Source organism: Pseudorasbora parva, chromosome 14, assembly GCF_024679245.1.
Source record: "Pseudorasbora parva isolate DD20220531a chromosome 14, ASM2467924v1, whole genome shotgun sequence".
Lineage (NCBI taxonomy): Eukaryota > Metazoa > Chordata > Actinopteri > Cypriniformes > Gobionidae > Pseudorasbora > Pseudorasbora parva.
The window spans coordinates 16174268-16195926 of record NC_090185.1 but is presented as its reverse complement, the minus strand read 5'-3'; the positions used below and the strand labels follow the sequence as shown (position 1 = coordinate 16195926).

Here is a 21659-nt window from a genome sequence, read left to right as displayed (position 1 = left end):
GGTATACACTGTCGTAATTCAGTATTTTGGTCCATTTTGAATTTGTGTGATAATTGAATAATTTCCACTTTTTTGTCATGGTATACACTGTCGTAATTCAGTATTTTGGTCCATTTTTAATTTTTGTGACAATTGAATAATTTCCACTTTTTTTGTCATGGTATACACTGTCGTAATTCAGTATTTTTGTCAATTTTGAATTTGTGTGATAATTGAATAATTTCCACTTTTTTGTCATGGTATACACTGTCGTAATTCAGTATTTTTGTCCATTTTGAATTTGTGAGATAATTGAATAATTTCCACTTTTACGTCATGGTATACACTGTCGTAATTCAGTATTTTTGTCTATTTTGAATTTGTGTGATAATTGAATAATTTCCACTTTTTTTGTCATGGTATACACTGTCGTAATTCAGTATTTTTGTCCATTTTGAATTTGTGTGATAATTGAATAATTTCCACTTTTTTGTCATGGTATACACTGTCGTAATTCAGTATTTTTGTCCATTTTGAATTTGTGTGATAATTGAATAAATTCCACTTCTATGTCATGGTATACACTGTCGTAATTCAGTATTTTTGTCCATTTTGAATTTGTGTGACAATTGAATAATTTCCACTTTTATTGTCATGGTATACACTGTCGTAATTCAGTATTTTTGTCAATTTTGAATTTGTGTGATAATTGAATAATTTCCACTTTTTTGTCATGGTATACACTGTCGTAATTCAGTATTTTTGTCAATTTTGAATTTGTGTGATAATTGAATAATTTCCACTTTTACGTCATGGTATCCACTGTCGTAATTCAGTATTTTGGTCCATTTTGAATTTGTGTGATAATTGGATAATTTCCACTTTTACGTCATGGTATACACTGTCGTAATTCAGTATTTTTGTCAATTTTGAATTTGTGTGATAATTGAATAATTTCCACTTTTTTGTCATGGTATACACTGTCGTAATTCAGTATTTTTGTCCATTTTGAATTTGTGTGATAATTGAATAATTTCCACTTTTTTGTCATGGTATACACTGTCGTAATTCAGTATTTTTGTCCATTTTGAATTTATGTGATAATTGAATAAATTCCACTTCTATGTCATGGTATACACTGTCGTAATTCAGTATTTTGGTCCATTTTGAATTTGTGTGATAATTGAATAATTTCCACTTTTTTTGTCATGGTATACACTGTCGTAATTCAGTATTTTGGTCCATTTTGAATTTTTGTGACAATTGAATAATTTCCACTTTTTTGTCATGGTATACACTGTCGTAATTCAGTATTTTTGTCCATTTTGAATTTGTGTGACAATTGAATAATTTCCACTTTTTTGTCATGGTATACACTGTCGTAATTCAGTGTTTTTGTCCATTTTGAATTTGTGTGATAATTGAATAAATTCCACTTTTTTGTCATGGTATACACTGTCGTAATTCAGTATTTTTGTCCATTTTGAATTTGTGTGATAATTGAATAAATTCCACTTCTATGTCATGGTATACACTGTCGTAATTCAGTATTTTTGTCCATTTTGAATTTGTGTGATAATTGAATAAATTCCACTTCTATGTCATGGTATACACTGTCGTAATTCATTATTTTTGTCCATTTTGAATTTGTGTGATAATTGAATAATTTCCACTTTTTTGTCATGGTATACACTGTCGTAATTCAGTATTTTTGTCCATTTTGAATTTGTGTGATAATTGGATAATTTCCACTTTTACGTCATGGTATACACTGTCGTAATTCAGTATTTTTGTCTATTTTGAATTTGTGTGATAATTGAATAATTTCCACTTTTTTGTCATGGTATACACTGTCGTAATTCAGTATTTTTGTCCATTTTGAATTTGTGTGATAATTGAATAATTTCCACTTTTTTGTCATGGTATACACTGTCGTAATTCAGTATTTTTGTCCATTTTGAATTTGTGTGATAATTGAATAAATTCCACTTCTATGTCATGGTATACACTGTCGTAATTCAGTATTTTTGTCCATTTTGAATTTGTGTGACAATTGAATAATTTCCACTTTTATTGTCATGGTATACACTGTCGTAATTCAGTATTTTTGTCAATTTTGAATTTGTGTGATAATTGAATAATTTCCACTTTTACGTCATGGTATACACTGTCGTAATTCAGTATTTTTGTCAATTTTGAATTTGTGTGATAATTGAATAATTTCCACTTTTACGTCATGGTATACACTGTCGTAATTCAGTATTTTTGTCCATTTTGAATTTGTGTGATAATTGAATAAATTCCACTTCTATGTCATGGTATACACTGTCGTAATTCATTATTTTTGTCCATTTTGAATTTGTGTGATAATTGAATAATTTCCACTTTTTTGTCATGGTATACACTGTCGTAATTCAGTATTTTTGTCCATTTTGAATTTGTGTGATAATTGGATAATTTCCACTTTTACGTCATGGTATACACTGTCGTAATTCAGTATTTTTGTCTATTTTGAATTTGTGTGATAATTGAATAATTTCCACTTTTTTTGTCATGGTATACACTGTCGTAATTCAGTATTTTTGTCCATTTTGAATTTGTGTGATAATTGAATAATTTCCACTTTTTTGTCATGGTATACACTGTCGTAATTCAGTATTTTTGTCCATTTTGAATTTGTGTGATAATTGAATAAATTCCACTTCTATGTCATGGTATACACTGTCGTAATTCAGTATTTTTGTCCATTTTGAATTTGTGTGACAATTGAATAATTTCCACTTTTATTGTCATGGTATACACTGTCGTAATTCAGTATTTTTGTCAATTTTGAATTTGTGTGATAATTAAATAATTTCCACTTTTTTGTCATGGTATACACTGTCGTAATTCAGTATTTTTGTCAATTTTGAATTTGTGTGATAATTGAATAATTTCCACTTTTACGTCATGGTATACACTGTCGTAATTCAGTATTTTGGTCCATTTTGAATTTGTGTGATAATTGGATAATTTCCACTTTTTTGTCATGGTAAACACTGTCGTAATTCAGTATTTTTGTCCATTTTGAATTTGTGAGATAATTGAATAATTTCCACTTTTACGTCATGGTATACACTGTCGTAATTCAGTATTTTTGTCCATTTTGAATTTATGTGATAATTGAATAATTTCCACTTTTACGTCATGGTATACACTGTCGTAATTCAGTATTTTTGTCCATTTTGAATTTGTGTGATAATTGAATAAATTCCACTTCTATGTCATGGTATACACTGTCGTAATTCATTATTTTTGTCCATTTTGAATTTGTGTGAGAATTGAATAATTTCCACTTTTTTGTCATGGTATACACTGTCGTAATTCAGTATTTTTGTCCATTTTGAATTTGTGTGATAATTGGATAATTTCCACTTTTACGTCATGGTATACACTGTCGTAATTCAGTATTTTTGTCCATTTTGAATTTATGTGATAATTGAATAAATTCCACTTCTATGTCATGGTATACACTGTCGTAATTCAGTATTTTGGTCCATTTTGAATTTGTGTGATAATTGAATAATTTCCACTTTTTTTGTCATGGTATACACTGTCGTAATTCAGTATTTTGGTCCATTTTGAATTTTTGTGACAATTGAATAATTTCCACTTTTTTGTCATGGTATACACTGTCGTAATTCAGTATTTTTGTCCATTTTGAATTTGTGTGACAATTGAATAATTTCCACTTTTTTGTCATGGTATACACTGTCGTAATTCAGTGTTTTTGTCCATTTTGAATTTGTGTGATAATTGAATAATTTCCACTTTTTTGTCATGGTATACACTGTCGTAATTCAGTATTTTTGTCCATTTTGAATTTGTGTGATAATTGAATAAATTCCACTTCTATGTCATGGTATACACTGTCGTAATTCAGTATTTTTGTCCATTTTGAATTTGTTTGACAATTGAATAATTTCCACTTTTTTTGTCATGGTATACACTGTCGTAATTCGGTATTTTTGTCCATTTTGAATTTATGTGATAATTGGATAAATTCCACTTCTATGTCATGGTATACACTGTCGTAATTCAGTATTTTTGTCCATTTTGAATTTGTGTGATAATTGAATAAATTCCACTTCTATGTCATGGTATACACTGTCGTAATTCAGTATTTTTGTCTATTTTGAATTTGTGTGATAATTGAATAATTTCCACTTTTTTTGTCATGGTATACACTGTCGTAATTCAGTATTTTTGTCCATTTTGAATTTGTGTGATAATTGAATAATTTCCACTTTTTTGTAATGGTATACACTGTCGTAATTCAGTATTTTTGTCCATTTTGAATTTGTGTGATAATTGAATAAATTCCACTTCTATGTCATGGTATACACTGTCGTAATTCAGTATTTTTGTCCATTTTGAATTTGTGTGACAATTGAATAATTTCCACTTTTATTGTCATGGTATACACTGTCGTAATTCAGTATTTTTGTCAATTTTGAATTTGTGTGATAATTGAATAATTTCCACTTTTTTGTCATGGTATACACTGTCGTAATTCAGTATTTTTGTCAATTTTGAATTTGTGTGATAATTGAATAATTTCCACTTTTACGTCATGGTATCCACTGTCGTAATTCAGTATTTTGGTCCATTTTGAATTTGTGTGATAATTGGATAATTTCCACTTTTTTGTCATGGTATACACTGTCGTAATTCAGTATTTTTGTCCATTTTGAATTTGTGAGATAATTGAATAATTTCCACTTTTACGTCATGGTATACACTGTCGTAATTCAGTATTTTTGTCAATTTTGAATTTGTGTGATAATTGAATAATTTCCACTTTTTTGTCATGGTATACACTGTCGTAATTCAGTATTTTTGTCCATTTTGAATTTGTGTGATAATTGAATAATTTCCACTTTTTTGTCATGGTATACACTGTCGTAATTCAGTATTTTTGTCCATTTTGAATTTATGTGATAATTGAATAAATTCCACTTCTATGTCATGGTATACACTGTCGTAATTCAGTATTTTGGTCCATTTTGAATTTGTGTGATAATTGAATAATTTCCACTTTTTTTGTCATGGTATACACTGTCGTAATTCAGTATTTTGGTCCATTTTGAATTTTTGTGACAATTGAATAATTTCCACTTTTTTGTCATGGTATACACTGTCGTAATTCAGTATTTTTGTCCATTTTGAATTTGTGTGACAATTGAATAATTTCCACTTTTTTGTCATGGTATACACTGTCGTAATTCAGTGTTTTTGTCCATTTTGAATTTGTGTGATAATTGAATAATTTCCACTTTTTTTGTCATGGTATACACTGTCGTAATTCAGTATTTTGGTCCATTTTGAATTTTTGTGACAATTGAATAATTTCCACTTTTTTGTCATGGTATACACTGTCGTAATTCAGTATTTTTGTCCATTTTGAATTTGTGTGACAATTGAATAATTTCCACTTTTTTGTCATGGTATACACTGTCGTAATTCAGTGTTTTTGTCCATTTTGAATTTGTGTGATAATTGAATAAATTCCACTTTTTTGTCATGGTATACACTGTCGTAATTCAGTATTTTTGTCCATTTTGAATTTGTGTGATAATTGAATAAATTCCACTTCTATGTCATGGTATACACTGTCGTAATTCAGTATTTTTGTCCATTTTGAATTTGTGTGATAATTGAATAAATTCCACTTCTATGTCATGGTATACACTGTCGTAATTCATTATTTTTGTCCATTTTGAATTTGTGTGATAATTGAATAATTTCCACTTTTTTGTCATGGTATACACTGTCGTAATTCAGTATTTTTGTCCATTTTGAATTTGTGTGATAATTGGATAATTTCCACTTTTACGTCATGGTATACACTGTCGTAATTCAGTATTTTTGTCTATTTTGAATTTGTGTGATAATTGAATAATTTCCACTTTTTTGTCATGGTATACACTGTCGTAATTCAGTATTTTTGTCCATTTTGAATTTGTGTGATAATTGAATAATTTCCACTTTTTTGTCATGGTATACACTGTCGTAATTCAGTATTTTTGTCCATTTTGAATTTGTGTGATAATTGAATAAATTCCACTTCTATGTCATGGTATACACTGTCGTAATTCAGTATTTTTGTCCATTTTGAATTTGTGTGACAATTGAATAATTTCCACTTTTATTGTCATGGTATACACTGTCGTAATTCAGTATTTTTGTCAATTTTGAATTTGTGTGATAATTGAATAATTTCCACTTTTACGTCATGGTATACACTGTCGTAATTCAGTATTTTTGTCAATTTTGAATTTGTGTGATAATTGAATAATTTCCACTTTTACGTCATGGTATACACTGTCGTAATTCAGTATTTTTGTCCATTTTGAATTTGTGTGATAATTGAATAAATTCCACTTCTATGTCATGGTATACACTGTCGTAATTCATTATTTTTGTCCATTTTGAATTTGTGTGATAATTGAATAATTTCCACTTTTTTGTCATGGTATACACTGTCGTAATTCAGTATTTTTGTCCATTTTGAATTTGTGTGATAATTGGATAATTTCCACTTTTACGTCATGGTATACACTGTCGTAATTCAGTATTTTTGTCTATTTTGAATTTGTGTGATAATTGAATAATTTCCACTTTTTTTGTCATGGTATACACTGTCGTAATTCAGTATTTTTGTCCATTTTGAATTTGTGTGATAATTGAATAATTTCCACTTTTTTGTCATGGTATACACTGTCGTAATTCAGTATTTTTGTCCATTTTGAATTTGTGTGATAATTGAATAAATTCCACTTCTATGTCATGGTATACACTGTCGTAATTCAGTATTTTTGTCCATTTTGAATTTGTGTGACAATTGAATAATTTCCACTTTTATTGTCATGGTATACACTGTCGTAATTCAGTATTTTTGTCAATTTTGAATTTGTGTGATAATTAAATAATTTCCACTTTTTTGTCATGGTATACACTGTCGTAATTCAGTATTTTTGTCAATTTTGAATTTGTGTGATAATTGAATAATTTCCACTTTTACGTCATGGTATACACTGTCGTAATTCAGTATTTTGGTCCATTTTGAATTTGTGTGATAATTGGATAATTTCCACTTTTTTGTCATGGTAAACACTGTCGTAATTCAGTATTTTTGTCCATTTTGAATTTGTGAGATAATTGAATAATTTCCACTTTTACGTCATGGTATACACTGTCGTAATTCAGTATTTTTGTCCATTTTGAATTTATGTGATAATTGAATAATTTCCACTTTTACGTCATGGTATACACTGTCGTAATTCAGTATTTTTGTCCATTTTGAATTTGTGTGATAATTGAATAAATTCCACTTCTATGTCATGGTATACACTGTCGTAATTCATTATTTTTGTCCATTTTGAATTTGTGTGAGAATTGAATAATTTCCACTTTTTTGTCATGGTATACACTGTCGTAATTCAGTATTTTTGTCCATTTTGAATTTGTGTGATAATTGGATAATTTCCACTTTTACGTCATGGTATACACTGTCGTAATTCAGTATTTTTGTCCATTTTGAATTTATGTGATAATTGAATAAATTCCACTTCTATGTCATGGTATACACTGTCGTAATTCAGTATTTTGGTCCATTTTGAATTTGTGTGATAATTGAATAATTTCCACTTTTTTTGTCATGGTATACACTGTCGTAATTCAGTATTTTGGTCCATTTTGAATTTTTGTGACAATTGAATAATTTCCACTTTTTTGTCATGGTATACACTGTCGTAATTCAGTATTTTTGTCCATTTTGAATTTGTGTGACAATTGAATAATTTCCACTTTTTTGTCATGGTATACACTGTCGTAATTCAGTGTTTTTGTCCATTTTGAATTTGTGTGATAATTGAATAATTTCCACTTTTTTGTCATGGTATACACTGTCGTAATTCAGTATTTTTGTCCATTTTGAATTTGTGTGATAATTGAATAAATTCCACTTCTATGTCATGGTATACACTGTCGTAATTCAGTATTTTTGTCCATTTTGAATTTGTTTGACAATTGAATAATTTCCACTTTTTTTGTCATGGTATACACTGTCGTAATTCGGTATTTTTGTCCATTTTGAATTTATGTGATAATTGGATAAATTCCACTTCTATGTCATGGTATACACTGTCGTAATTCAGTATTTTTGTCCATTTTGAATTTGTGTGATAATTGAATAAATTCCACTTCTATGTCATGGTATACACTGTCGTAATTCAGTATTTTTGTCTATTTTGAATTTGTGTGATAATTGAATAATTTCCACTTTTTTTGTCATGGTATACACTGTCGTAATTCAGTATTTTTGTCCATTTTGAATTTGTGTGATAATTGAATAATTTCCACTTTTTTGTAATGGTATACACTGTCGTAATTCAGTATTTTTGTCCATTTTGAATTTGTGTGACAATTGAATAATTTCCACTTTTATTGTCATGGTATACACTGTCGTAATTCAGTATTTTTGTCAATTTTGAATTTGTGTGATAATTAAATAATTTCCACTTTTTTGTCATGGTATACACTGTCGTAATTCAGTATTTTTGTCAATTTTGAATTTGTGTGATAATTGAATAATTTCCACTTTTACGTCATGGTATACACTGTCGTAATTCAGTATTTTGGTCCATTTTGAATTTGTGTGATAATTGGATAATTTCCACTTTTTTGTCATGGTAAACACTGTCGTAATTCAGTATTTTTGTCCATTTTGAATTTGTGAGATAATTGAATAATTTCCACTTTTACGTCATGGTATACACTGTCGTAATTCAGTATTTTTGTCCATTTTGAATTTATGTGATAATTGAATAATTTCCACTTTTACGTCATGGTATACACTGTCGTAATTCAGTATTTTTGTCCATTTTGAATTTGTGTGATAATTGAATAAATTCCACTTCTATGTCATGGTATACACTGTCGTAATTCATTATTTTTGTCCATTTTGAATTTGTGTGAGAATTGAATAATTTCCACTTTTTTGTCATGGTATACACTGTCGTAATTCAGTATTTTTGTCCATTTTGAATTTGTGTGATAATTGGATAATTTCCACTTTTACGTCATGGTATACACTGTCGTAATTCAGTATTTTTGTCCATTTTGAATTTATGTGATAATTGAATAAATTCCACTTCTATGTCATGGTATACACTGTCGTAATTCAGTATTTTGGTCCATTTTGAATTTGTGTGATAATTGAATAATTTCCACTTTTTTTGTCATGGTATACACTGTCGTAATTCAGTATTTTGGTCCATTTTGAATTTTTGTGACAATTGAATAATTTCCACTTTTTTGTCATGGTATACACTGTCGTAATTCAGTATTTTTGTCCATTTTGAATTTGTGTGACAATTGAATAATTTCCACTTTTTTGTCATGGTATACACTGTCGTAATTCAGTGTTTTTGTCCATTTTGAATTTGTGTGATAATTGAATAATTTCCACTTTTTTGTCATGGTATACACTGTCGTAATTCAGTATTTTTGTCCATTTTGAATTTGTGTGATAATTGAATAAATTCCACTTCTATGTCATGGTATACACTGTCGTAATTCAGTATTTTTGTCCATTTTGAATTTGTTTGACAATTGAATAATTTCCACTTTTTTTGTCATGGTATACACTGTCGTAATTCGGTATTTTTGTCCATTTTGAATTTATGTGATAATTGGATAAATTCCACTTCTATGTCATGGTATACACTGTCGTAATTCAGTATTTTTGTCCATTTTGAATTTGTGTGATAATTGAATAAATTCCACTTCTATGTCATGGTATACACTGTCGTAATTCAGTATTTTTGTCTATTTTGAATTTGTGTGATAATTGAATAATTTCCACTTTTTTTGTCATGGTATACACTGTCGTAATTCAGTATTTTTGTCCATTTTGAATTTGTGTGATAATTGAATAATTTCCACTTTTTTGTAATGGTATACACTGTCGTAATTCAGTATTTTTGTCCATTTTGAATTTGTGTGATAATTGAATAAATTCCACTTCTATGTCATGGTATACACTGTCGTAATTCAGTATTTTTGTCCATTTTGAATTTGTGTGACAATTGAATAATTTCCACTTTTATTGTCATGGTATACACTGTCGTAATTCAGTATTTTTGTCAATTTTGAATTTGTGTGATAATTGAATAATTTCCACTTTTTTGTCATGGTATACACTGTCGTAATTCAGTATTTTTGTCAATTTTGAATTTGTGTGATAATTGAATAATTTCCACTTTTACGTCATGGTATCCACTGTCGTAATTCAGTATTTTGGTCCATTTTGAATTTGTGTGATAATTGGATAATTTCCACTTTTTTGTCATGGTATACACTGTCGTAATTCAGTATTTTTGTCCATTTTGAATTTGTGAGATAATTGAATAATTTCCACTTTTACGTCATGGTATACACTGTCGTAATTCAGTATTTTTGTCAATTTTGAATTTGTGTGATAATTGAATAATTTCCACTTTTTTGTCATGGTATACACTGTCGTAATTCAGTATTTTTGTCCATTTTGAATTTGTGTGATAATTGAATAATTTCCACTTTTTTGTCATGGTATACACTGTCGTAATTCAGTATTTTTGTCCATTTTGAATTTATGTGATAATTGAATAAATTCCACTTCTATGTCATGGTATACACTGTCGTAATTCAGTATTTTGGTCCATTTTGAATTTGTGTGATAATTGAATAATTTCCACTTTTTTTGTCATGGTATACACTGTCGTAATTCAGTATTTTGGTCCATTTTGAATTTTTGTGACAATTGAATAATTTCCACTTTTTTGTCATGGTATACACTGTCGTAATTCAGTATTTTTGTCCATTTTGAATTTGTGTGACAATTGAATAATTTCCACTTTTTTGTCATGGTATACACTGTCGTAATTCAGTGTTTTTGTCCATTTTGAATTTGTGTGATAATTGAATAAATTCCACTTTTTTTGTCATGGTATACACTGTCGTAATTCAGTATTTTTGTCCATTTTGAATTTGTGTGATAATTGAATAATTTCCACTTTTTTGTCATGGTATACACTGTCGTAATTCAGTATTTTTGTCCATTTTGAATTTGTGTGATAATTGAATAAATTCCACTTCTATGTCATGGTATACACTGTCGTAATTCAGTATTTTTGTCCATTTTGAATTTGTGTGACAATTGAATAATTTCCACTTTTATTGTCATGGTATACACTGTCGTAATTCAGTATTTTTGTCAATTTTGAATTTGTGTGATAATTGAATAATTTCCACTTTTTTGTCATGGTATACACTGTCGTAATTCAGTATTTTTGTCAATTTTGAATTTGTGTGATAATTGAATAATTTCCACTTTTACGTCATGGTATACACTGTCGTAATTCAGTATTTTGGTCCATTTTGAATTTGTGTGATAATTGGATAATTTCCACTTTTTTGTCATGGTAAACACTGTCGTAATTCAGTATTTTTGTCCATTTTGAATTTGTGAGATAATTGAATAATTTCCACTTTTACGTCATGGTATACACTGTCGTAATTCAGTATTTTTGTCAATTTTGAATTTGTGTGATAATTGAATAATTTCCACTTTTTTGTCATGGTATACACTGTCGTAATTCAGTATTTTTGTCCATTTTGAATTTGTGTGATAATTGAATAATTTCCACTTTTTTGTCATGGTATACACTGTCGTAATTCAGTATTTTTGTCCATTTTGAATTTATGTGACAATTGAATAATTTCCACTTTTTTGTCATGGTATACACTGTCGTAATTCAGTATTTTTGTCCATTTTGAATTTGTGTGACAATTGAATAATTTCCACTTTTTTGTCATGGTATACACTGTCGTAATTCAGTGTTTTTGTCCATTTTGAATTTGTGTGATAATTGAATAAATTCCACTTTTTTGTCATGGTATACACTGTCGTAATTCAGTATTTTTGTCCATTTTGAATTTGTGTGATAATTGAATAAATTCCACTTCTATGTCATGGTATACACTGTCGTAATTCAGTATTTTTGTCCATTTTGAATTTGTTTGACAATTGAATAATTTCCACTTTTTTTGTCATGGTATACACTGTCGTAATTCAGTATTTTGGTCCATTTTGAATTTGTGTGATAATTGAATAATTTCCACTTTTTTGTCATGGTATACACTGTCGTAATTCAGTATTTTTGTCAATTTTGAATTTGTGTGATAATTGAATAATTTCCACTTTTTTGTCATGGTATACACTGTCGTAATTCAGTATTTTTGTCCATTTTGAATTTGTGTGATAATTGAATAATTTCCACTTTTTTGTCATGGTATACACTGTCGTAATTCAGTATTTTTGTCCATTTTGAATTTGTGTGATAATTGGATAATTTCCACTTTTACGTCATGGTATACACTGTCGTAATTCAGTATTTTTGTCTATTTTGAATTTGTGTGATAATTGAATAATTTCCACTTTTTTTGTCATGGTATACACTGTCGTAATTCAGTATTTTTGTCCATTTTGAATTTGTGTGATAATTGAATAATTTCCACTTTTTTGTCATGGTATACACTGTCGTAATTCAGTATTTTTGTCCATTTTGAATTTGTGTGATAATTGAATAAATTCCACTTCTATGTCATGGTATACACTGTCGTAATTCAGTATTTTTGTCCATTTTGAATTTGTGTGACACTTGAATAATTTCCACTTTTATTGTCATGGTATACACTGTCGTAATTCAGTATTTTTGTCAATTTTGAATTTGTGTGATAATTGAATAATTTCCACTTTTACGTCATGGTATACACTGTCGTAATTCAGTATTTTTGTCAATTTTGAATTTGTGTGATAATTGAATAATTTCCACTTTTACGTCATGGTATACACTGTCGTAATTCAGTATTTTTGTCCATTTTGAATTTGTGTGATAATTGAATAAATTCCACTTCTATGTCATGGTATACACTGTCGTAATTCAGTATTTTTGTCAATTTTGAATTTGTGTGATAATTGAATAATTTCCACTTTTACGTCATGGTATACACTGTCGTAATTCAGTATTTTGGTCCATTTTGAATTTGTGTGATAATTGGATAATTTCCATTTTTTTGTCATGGTATACACTGTCGTAATTCAGTATTTTTGTCCATTTTGAATTTGTGTGATAATTGAATAAATTCCACTTTTTTGTCATGGTATATACTGTCGTAATTCAGTATTTTTGTCAATTTTAAATTTGTGTGATAATTGAATAATTTCCACTTTTACGTCATGGTATACACTGTCGTAATTCAGTATTTTGGTCCATTTTGAATTTGTGTGATAATTGGATAATTTCCATTTTTTTGTCATGGTATACACTGTCGTAATTCAGTATTTTTGTCCATTTTGAATTTGTGTGATAATTGAATAAATTCCACTTTTTTGTCATGGTATACACTGTCGTAATTCAGTATTTTTGTCCATTTTGAATTTGTGTGATAATTGGATAAATTCCACTTCTATGTCATGGTATACACTGTCGTAATTCAGTATTTTTGTCCATTTTGAATTTGTGTGATAATTGAATAAATTCCACTTCTATGTCATGGTATACACTGTCGTAATTCATTATTTTTGTCCATTTTGAATTTGTGTGATAATTGAATAATTTCCACTTTTTTGTCATGGTATACACTGTCGTAATTCAGTATTTTTGTCCATTTTGAATTTGTGTGATAATTGGATAATTTCCACTTTTACGTCATGGTATACACTGTCGTAATTCAGTATTTTTGTCTATTTTGAATTTGTGTGATAATTGAATAATTTCCACTTTTTTTGTCATGGTATACACTGTCGTAATTCAGTATTTTTGTCCATTTTGAATTTGTGTGATAATTGAATAATTTCCACTTTTTTGTCATGGTATACACTGTCGTAATTCAGTATTTTTGTCCATTTTGAATTTGTGTGATAATTGGATAAATTCCACTTCTATGTCATGGTACACACTGTCGTAATTCAGAATTTTTGTCCATTTTGAATTTGTGTGATAATTGAATAAATTCCACTTCTATGTCATGGTATACACTGTCGTAATTCATTATTTTTGTCCATTTTGAATTTGTGTGATAATTGAATAATTTCCACTTTTTTGTCATGGTATACACTGTCGTAATTCAGTATTTTTGTCCATTTTGAATTTGTGTGATAATTGGATAATTTCCACTTTTACGTCATGGTATACACTGTCGTAATTCAGTATTTTTGTCTATTTTGAATTTGTGTGATAATTGAATAATTTCCACTTTTTTTGTCATGGTATACACTGTCGTAATTCAGTATTTTTGTCCATTTTGAATTTGTGTGATAATTGAATAATTTCCACTTTTTTGTCATGGTATACACTGTCGTAATTCAGTATTTTTGTCCATTTTGAATTTGTGTGATAATTGAATAAATTCCACTTCTATGTCATGGTATACACTGTCGTAATTCAGTATTTTTGTCCATTTTGAATTTGTGTGACAATTGAATAATTTCCACTTTTATTGTCATGGTATACACTGTCGTAATTCAGTATTTTTGTCAATTTTGAATTTGTGTGATAATTGAATAATTTCCACTTTTACGTCATGGTATACACTGTCGTAATTCAGTATTTTTGTCAATTTTGAATTTGTGTGATAATTGAATAATTTCCACTTTTACGTCATGGTATACACTGTCGTAATTCAGTATTTTGGTCCATTATGAATTTGTGTGATAATTGAATAATTTCCACTTTTTTTGTCATGGTATACACTGTCGTAATTCAGTATTTTTGTCCATTTTGAATTTGTGTGATAATTGAATAATTTCCACTTTTTTGTCATGGTATACACTGTCGTAATTCAGTATTTTTGTCCATTTTGAATTTGTGAGATAATTGAATAATTTCCACTTTTACGTCATGGTATACACTGTCGTAATTCAGTATTTTTGTCCATTTTGAATTTATGTGATAATTGAATAAATTCCACTTCTATGTCATGGTATACACTGTCGTAATTCAGTATTTTGGTCCATTTTGAATTTGTGTGATAATTGAATAATTTCCACTTTTTTTGTCATGGTATACACTGTCGTAATTCAGTATTTTGGTCCATTTTGAATTTTTGTGACAATTGAATAATTTCCACTTTTTTGTCATGGTATACACTGTCGTAATTCAGTATTTTTGTCCATTTTGAATTTGTGTGACAATTGAATAATTTCCACTTTTTTGTCATGGTATATACACTGTCGTAATTCAGTGTTTTTGTCCATTTTGAATTTGTGTGATAATTGAATAAATTCCACTTTTTTGTCATGGTATACACTGTCGTAATTCAGTATTTTTGTCCATTTTGAATTTGTGTGATAATTGAATAAATTCCACTTCTATGTCATGGTATACACTGTCGTAATTCAGTATTTTGGTCCATTTTGAATTTGTGTGATAATTGGATAATTTCCACTTTTTTGTCATGGTATACACTGTCGTAATTCAGTATTTTTGTCCATTTTGAATTTGTGTGATAATTGGATAAATTCCACTTCTATGTCATGGTATACACTGTCGTAATTCAGTATTTTTGTCCATTTTGAATTTGTGTGATAATTGAATAAATTCCACTTCTATGTCATGGTATACACTGTCGTAATTCATTATTTTTGTCCATTTTGAATTTGTGTGATAATTGAATAATTTCCACTTTTTTGTCATGGTATACACTGTCGTAATTCAGTATTTTTGTCCATTTTGAATTTGTGTGATAATTGAATAAATTCCACTTCTATGTCATGGTATACACTGTCGTAATTCAGTATTTTTGTCCATTTTGAATTTGTTTGACAATTGAATAATTTCCACTTTTTTTGTCATGGTATACACTGTCGTAATTCGGTATTTTTGTCCATTTTGAATTTATGTGATAATTGGATAAATTCCACTTCTATGTCATGGTATACACTGTCGTAATTCAGTATTTTTGTCCATTTTGAATTTGTGTGATAATTGAATAAATTCCACTTCTATGTCATGGTATACACTGTCGTAATTCATTATTTTTGTCCATTTTGAATTTGTGTGATAATTGAATAATTTCCACTTTTTTGTCATGGTATACACTGTCGTAATTCAGTATTTTTGTCCATTTTGAATTTGTTTGACAATTGAATAATTTCCACTTTTTTTGTCATGGTATACACTGTCATAATTCAGTATTTTTGTCAATTTTAAATTTGTGTGATAATTGAATAATTTCCACTTTTACGTCATGGTATACACTGTCGTAATTCAGTATTTTGGTCCATTTTGAATTTGTGTGATAATTGGATAATTTCAACTTTTTTGTCATGGTATACACTGTCGTAATTCAGTATTTTTGTCCATTTTGAATTTGTGTGATAATTGAATAATTTCCACTTTTTTGTCATGGTATACACTGTCGTAATTCAGTATTTTTGTCCATTTTGAATTTGTGAGATAATTGAATAATTTCCACTTTTACGTCATGGTATACACTGTCATAATTCAGTATTTTTGTCAATTTTGAATTTGTGTGATAATTGAATAATTTCAACTTTTTTGTCATGGTATACACTGTCGTAATTCAGTATTTTTGTCCATTTTGAATTTGTGTGATAATTGAATAATTTCCACTTTTTTGTCATGGTATACACTGTCGTAATTCAGTATTTTGGTCCATTTTGAATTTGTGTGATAATTGAATAATTTCCACTTTTTTGTCATGGTATACACTGTCGTAATTCAGTATTTTGGTCCATTTTTAATTTTTGTGACAATTGAATAATTTCCACTTTTTTTGTCATGGTATACACTGTCGTAATTCAGTATTTTTGTCAATTTTGAATTTGTGTGATAATTGAATAATTTCCACTTTTTTGTCATGGTATACACTGTCGTAATTCAGTATTTTTGTCCATTTTGAATTTGTGAGATAATTGAATAATTTCCACTTTTACGTCATGGTATACACTGTCGTAATTCAGTATTTTTGTCTATTTTGAATTTGTGTGATAATTGAATAATTTCCACTTTTTTTGTCATGGTATACACTGTCGTAATTCAGTATTTTTGTCCATTTTGAATTTGTTTGACAATTGAATAATTTCCACTTTTTTTGTCATGGTATACACTGTCGTAATTCGGTATTTTTGTCCATTTTGAATTTATGTGATAATTGAATAATTGACCAAAATACTGAATTACGACAGTGTATACCATGACAAAAAAGTGGAAATTATTCAATTATCACACAAATTCAAAATGGACAAAAATACTGAATTACGACAGTGTATACCAGGCTAGTAGCCCCTTTCACACTGCACGTCGTATCCGCAATATTCCCGGAACATTGCCGGGTCGCCTTCTGTGTGAAAGCAACCATGTCCCGGGATTTATTACCGAATTCGACACGGGTCGGGGACCTAGTAATATTGCGGTATTCGACCCGGGACGAGCGCTGTGTGAACAAAAGCCGAAACTAATGCCGCAACGTGTACGTAGTTATCGTGCTACTCCTAGAGCTTGTTTTTTCAATAATACAACCCTGCAGTGCCAGAAGAGCTAGTCTGTGTTTTAAACACAGAGAGTGTTCGTATACAAAAGAAACTAAAATTAAACAAGCAGAAATGTGTGCAAACTGGACACAAGTCGAGACCACGGAGCTCCTTACTATCCGCGCTGAAGCTGAGATCGCTCGCCATTATACGTCATATCAGGATGTCACGTGTCAACTCGACCCAAGACCGTTACGGGTTGTGTGTGAAAGTGCACATATTACGGTATTTCGCTGGCAGTGTGAATGGACGAAATTTAGCGACCCGGGAACAAATGCCGGGTCGCATTATCCGTGTATTTGCCGGAATCGCAGTGTGAAAGGGGCTACTGTGAAATTAAGTGAAGTGCTTTGGAACGCGCTGCATTAATCAATATGTTGACGTAATTTCCCCTGAATCGGCTCCAGCTGTTAGCAGTTCCTCCCCTTTTTTGAAACAGCCAATAGAGTTTCGTTAAAGGGATAGTTCACTTTAAAATGACAATTCTGTCATCCTTTACTCACCCTCAAGTTGTTTCAAACCTGTATGAATTTCTTTCTTCAGCTGAACACAACGGAAGATATTTTGAAGAATGTCAGTAACCAGACAGTTAACTGGAGCCATTGACTTCCAGTACTTTTTTTTCCTACTATGGAAGTCAATGGCTCCAGTTGACTGTTTGGTTACTGACATTCTTCAAAATATCTTCCCTTGTGTTCAGCTGAAGAAAGAAAATTCATACAGGTTGAAACAACTTGAGGGTGAGTTAAGGATGACAGAATTTTTATTTTAAAGTGAACTATCCCTTCAATATACAGTTTGAGAGCGCAAGAGCAGACCTTTCTCTGTTTGGTAAAGCCAGTTTCCTCTAACTGTTTACCATCATAATCTCTTTCATATCGCTTCTGAAATGCAGCATTCTGTGCAGAATTCAAATGGGACGATATGTTGTCTGCGCGGAATCGCGCATATGATCCGCGCTGCGCTCTCGTATCTGTATCGTTAGTCTAAATTTAGACCAGAGCCTAAATTGGGGTGCGTGAAACTAACGTGAAAACAGACTTTATTCGCCTCAAATGAAAGCATATTTACACTGAATCGTTTCCTACATATATAGTGTGATATGTGCCTTTCATCATGTAGAAATGAGTAAATGTGTGTTAACAACTGACCGATTTCAGCCACAGCTTCAGCAGTGAAGGAGATTCTAGAGAGCATTTTGATTGAACAGAAGATTTGACGAGAACGTGAAGTCTGCGATGATGTCACCAAAATCTGAGATACAGGAGAGACTGTAAATTTTGAATGCTTATATCTCCTAAATGCAAATTTTGTCATAGTTTTGGAACATACCAGCTTATTCATAACTTTAAGGCTAACACAGTCATACTAAAAGCTAAAAATATTAAATTTTGATTTCAGTGGACCTTTAAAGTTGAAGAAAATGTGCATTTAAAGTTTGTGGGCAATGTTTTGCATATGTTTAAAATAAAGTGCATTTGTATATGGTTGTATAGCCTACGTGAGCGATAGGAAACATCCACCCGTCCTTTAGGCTTACCACTCAGTACCGCCGCTGGCCGTCGTGATGCCGAGAACGTGGTGCCCCCCTCAGCACTTGGTGCCCTACGCGGAGCGCGTGGTGGGAGCGGGTGGGAGCGGCGGCACTGACTTGTCCAACTTATCTACCATTTCATTCATTTTGTTTGCTTAATAAATTGTTACCTTTAATTACCCCAGTTTGACCAAAATATTTTTTTCCAATGTTTTACACCACCATATCACGACACAAACAAATTTCTTTACTTTCTTAAACTAATTTTCTATATTTTTTATGATGGCCAAAATGTACAGAATACCAGGAACGACCCTAATAACACATTCCCTTAAACTCGATTTAATTGTTGTTTAAAAATCAACACGTTATGATCTTATTTAGTTTTGTTTAAAAAAACTTCATTTCCCAGAAGTCAACAGTCAGGATGTTTTTCAGAGCGCTTCCGGTTGATCTCAAGGGCAAAATTATCACATGTACAGAAGCGACACAGACTTTAATCCAGTGTATCACTGTTGTTAGATCTATAAGTGTGTAAAATGGATAGTTTTGGTTCTGATTTCTCTTCGGGCTCGTCTTCTGGTAAAATGGACACTGGCACTATAATGGAGCAGGTCAAAGTTCAGATTGCCGTTGCAAACGCGCAAGAACTGCTGCAGGTAGTGACTTTAACCTGACTTTAAGATGTTAAATACTGTTTTAAATAAACTCTACAAATAAATGAATTTCATCGTGCTTCTTAGAATTAATTAATGTATGTAAGATACTTGTGTTGGATAGATTTGGTCATTAAATGTTGCTGAATAAATAGATTAGCCTACTCTAATGTAAATGTGCTACTATGGTATACTTTGGAGTACGATGTAAATGTAATTTTGGAACAGTAATATTATCTGGTATCATCACTGTATACACTTACCAAAAAATACCATGGTGGCTTAAACATCTACGATGTTACCTCCACTGTTCAATTTTTTTTTTATTTTTTTTTTGACAGTGGCTTTGTCTCTGTACTATGGTAACTATTTTTTAACATGTACCATTGTACTATCATGGTAATCTTTGAAGTAGCATGGTACCCATTGAGAAAGTACTGTGGTAGTGCCATGGTAGAGTGATTCATGGATTCATAGGCTACAGTGTTAATTTACATGGTATTCCAAAGGACTTCAAAATTGACCATCTGTAGCATTACTGTACTATACTGTAAATTAATTGTTATTTTTAAAAAGTTATTTTTGGTATATGATACTGCCATCGTAATAAGGGTCATCAAGGAGGTATCCAATTACAAAAAGTACCAAAATGTACTATAGTACTAGAATACTAGAAATATGCCATGCATTCCTAATGCTCTTTGTGGTACATTGCAGAGAATGACCGATAAATGCTTCAAGAAATGCATTGGCAAACCAGGAAGCACGTTGGACAACTCTGAACAGGTAAGAGCATGACTTCCTCTACCACTGTTCCTGTTCCTGAAAGGAAATAACATCTAGACCCATGCATAACCCTTTCGTTTTTTTCCAGAAATGCATTGCCATGTGTATGGACCGCTACATGGATGCATGGAACACTGTCTCCCGCGCATATAATTCCAGATTACAGAGGGAAAGGGCACGTATTTGATGTGCGGATGGCGGCCAGTACTACCTCGGTATCACCTGAGTCCTCAGGTAGAGATGCCTGGTCTCCAAATGCACGACGAGTGTATAGACTTGGCACTCTTACCACGCAACAACAGTTATGGCTACAGAAGGAACCAGGTGGTTGGATTTAGACTCTACATGGACATTTTTCATTACGTTTTGTTTTCAAACCATGTTAAAATTATTAAACAAGACATAGAAATTTAAATTAAAGGATTGGTAAATGTAGTAGCAGTTTTTATTCGTAAAGTAATGACCAGAATTGGGATAACAAGAGGACAGGTCAGGAGTTTAGCTCCACCCTTTTGGAATCCAATTCCTGGTAAACTGGTTTTGGTAAAAACAATGTTAAATCGGGTTCCTTCCCGTTATGCTGTTATCCATTCATCAAGCAGCCAATCAAAATTCCATGAGCTATCTGTCAGCCTTTTGTCATTGGGTGGATGTAACTCCATTCCCTGAGGGAACGGCTCACTTTACCACCTGTTCCACAAACCTTGTTCTTCTCCCAGAGGGGGAGAATTCAGGGGCGTCTTTGTTGCAATAATTGTCGCTTCTTCTCCAGGATCGGCCAAAATAGCGCTTCTTACTTACCACTGAAGAACAAACTGCAATTGTCGACCCTGGAGTGTCATTTGTCACATTGTCTGTTAGGTACAGTAGTAGGGCTGTTTAGACACTCATGAATTGCAAACCCTTGTAAAAGCAGTTTTTTTGCTTCATTGAGTTTTGTAAAGGCTTGGACAGAGATGCAAAGTCCACCAAGACATGTCCAGACAGATGTTGTGCTGTTTTTATGGAATGCAAATAAATATCATCAAGTCAGTCCATTTTTATTGATGGTTTTGTTGCATTGGTA

General features: G+C 30.7%; 1 protein-coding gene across 1 annotated transcript; it reads left to right on the top strand.

The window, feature by feature from the left end:
* The first annotated feature begins 19588 nt into the window (after positions 1–19588).
* timm13 (translocase of inner mitochondrial membrane 13 homolog (yeast)) lies at positions 19589–21625 on the top strand. Its single transcript, XM_067415657.1, has 3 exons — positions 19589–19810; positions 20525–20593; positions 20682–21625. The coding sequence occupies exons 1-3, from the start codon at positions 19691–19693 to the stop codon at positions 20778–20780; spliced, it is 288 nt and encodes a 95-aa protein (XP_067271758.1). The 5' UTR covers positions 19589–19690; the 3' UTR covers positions 20781–21625.
* The last annotated feature ends 34 nt before the right edge of the window (positions 21626–21659 follow it).

What these genes read in the sequence shown, in the direction of transcription:
- timm13 (XM_067415657.1), top strand. Translation starts at nt 19,691, where the DNA reads ATGGATAGTTTTGGTTCTGATTTCTCTTCGGGCTCGTCTTCTGGTAAA. An exon ending in ACGCGCAAGAACTGCTGCAG is followed by an intron (nt 19,811 to 20,524) that starts GTAGTGACTTTA and finishes GGTACATTGCAG; the next exon opens with AGAATGACCGATAAATGCTT. An exon ending in CGTTGGACAACTCTGAACAG is followed by an intron (nt 20,594 to 20,681) that starts GTAAGAGCATGA and finishes GTTTTTTTCCAG; the next exon opens with AAATGCATTGCCATGTGTAT.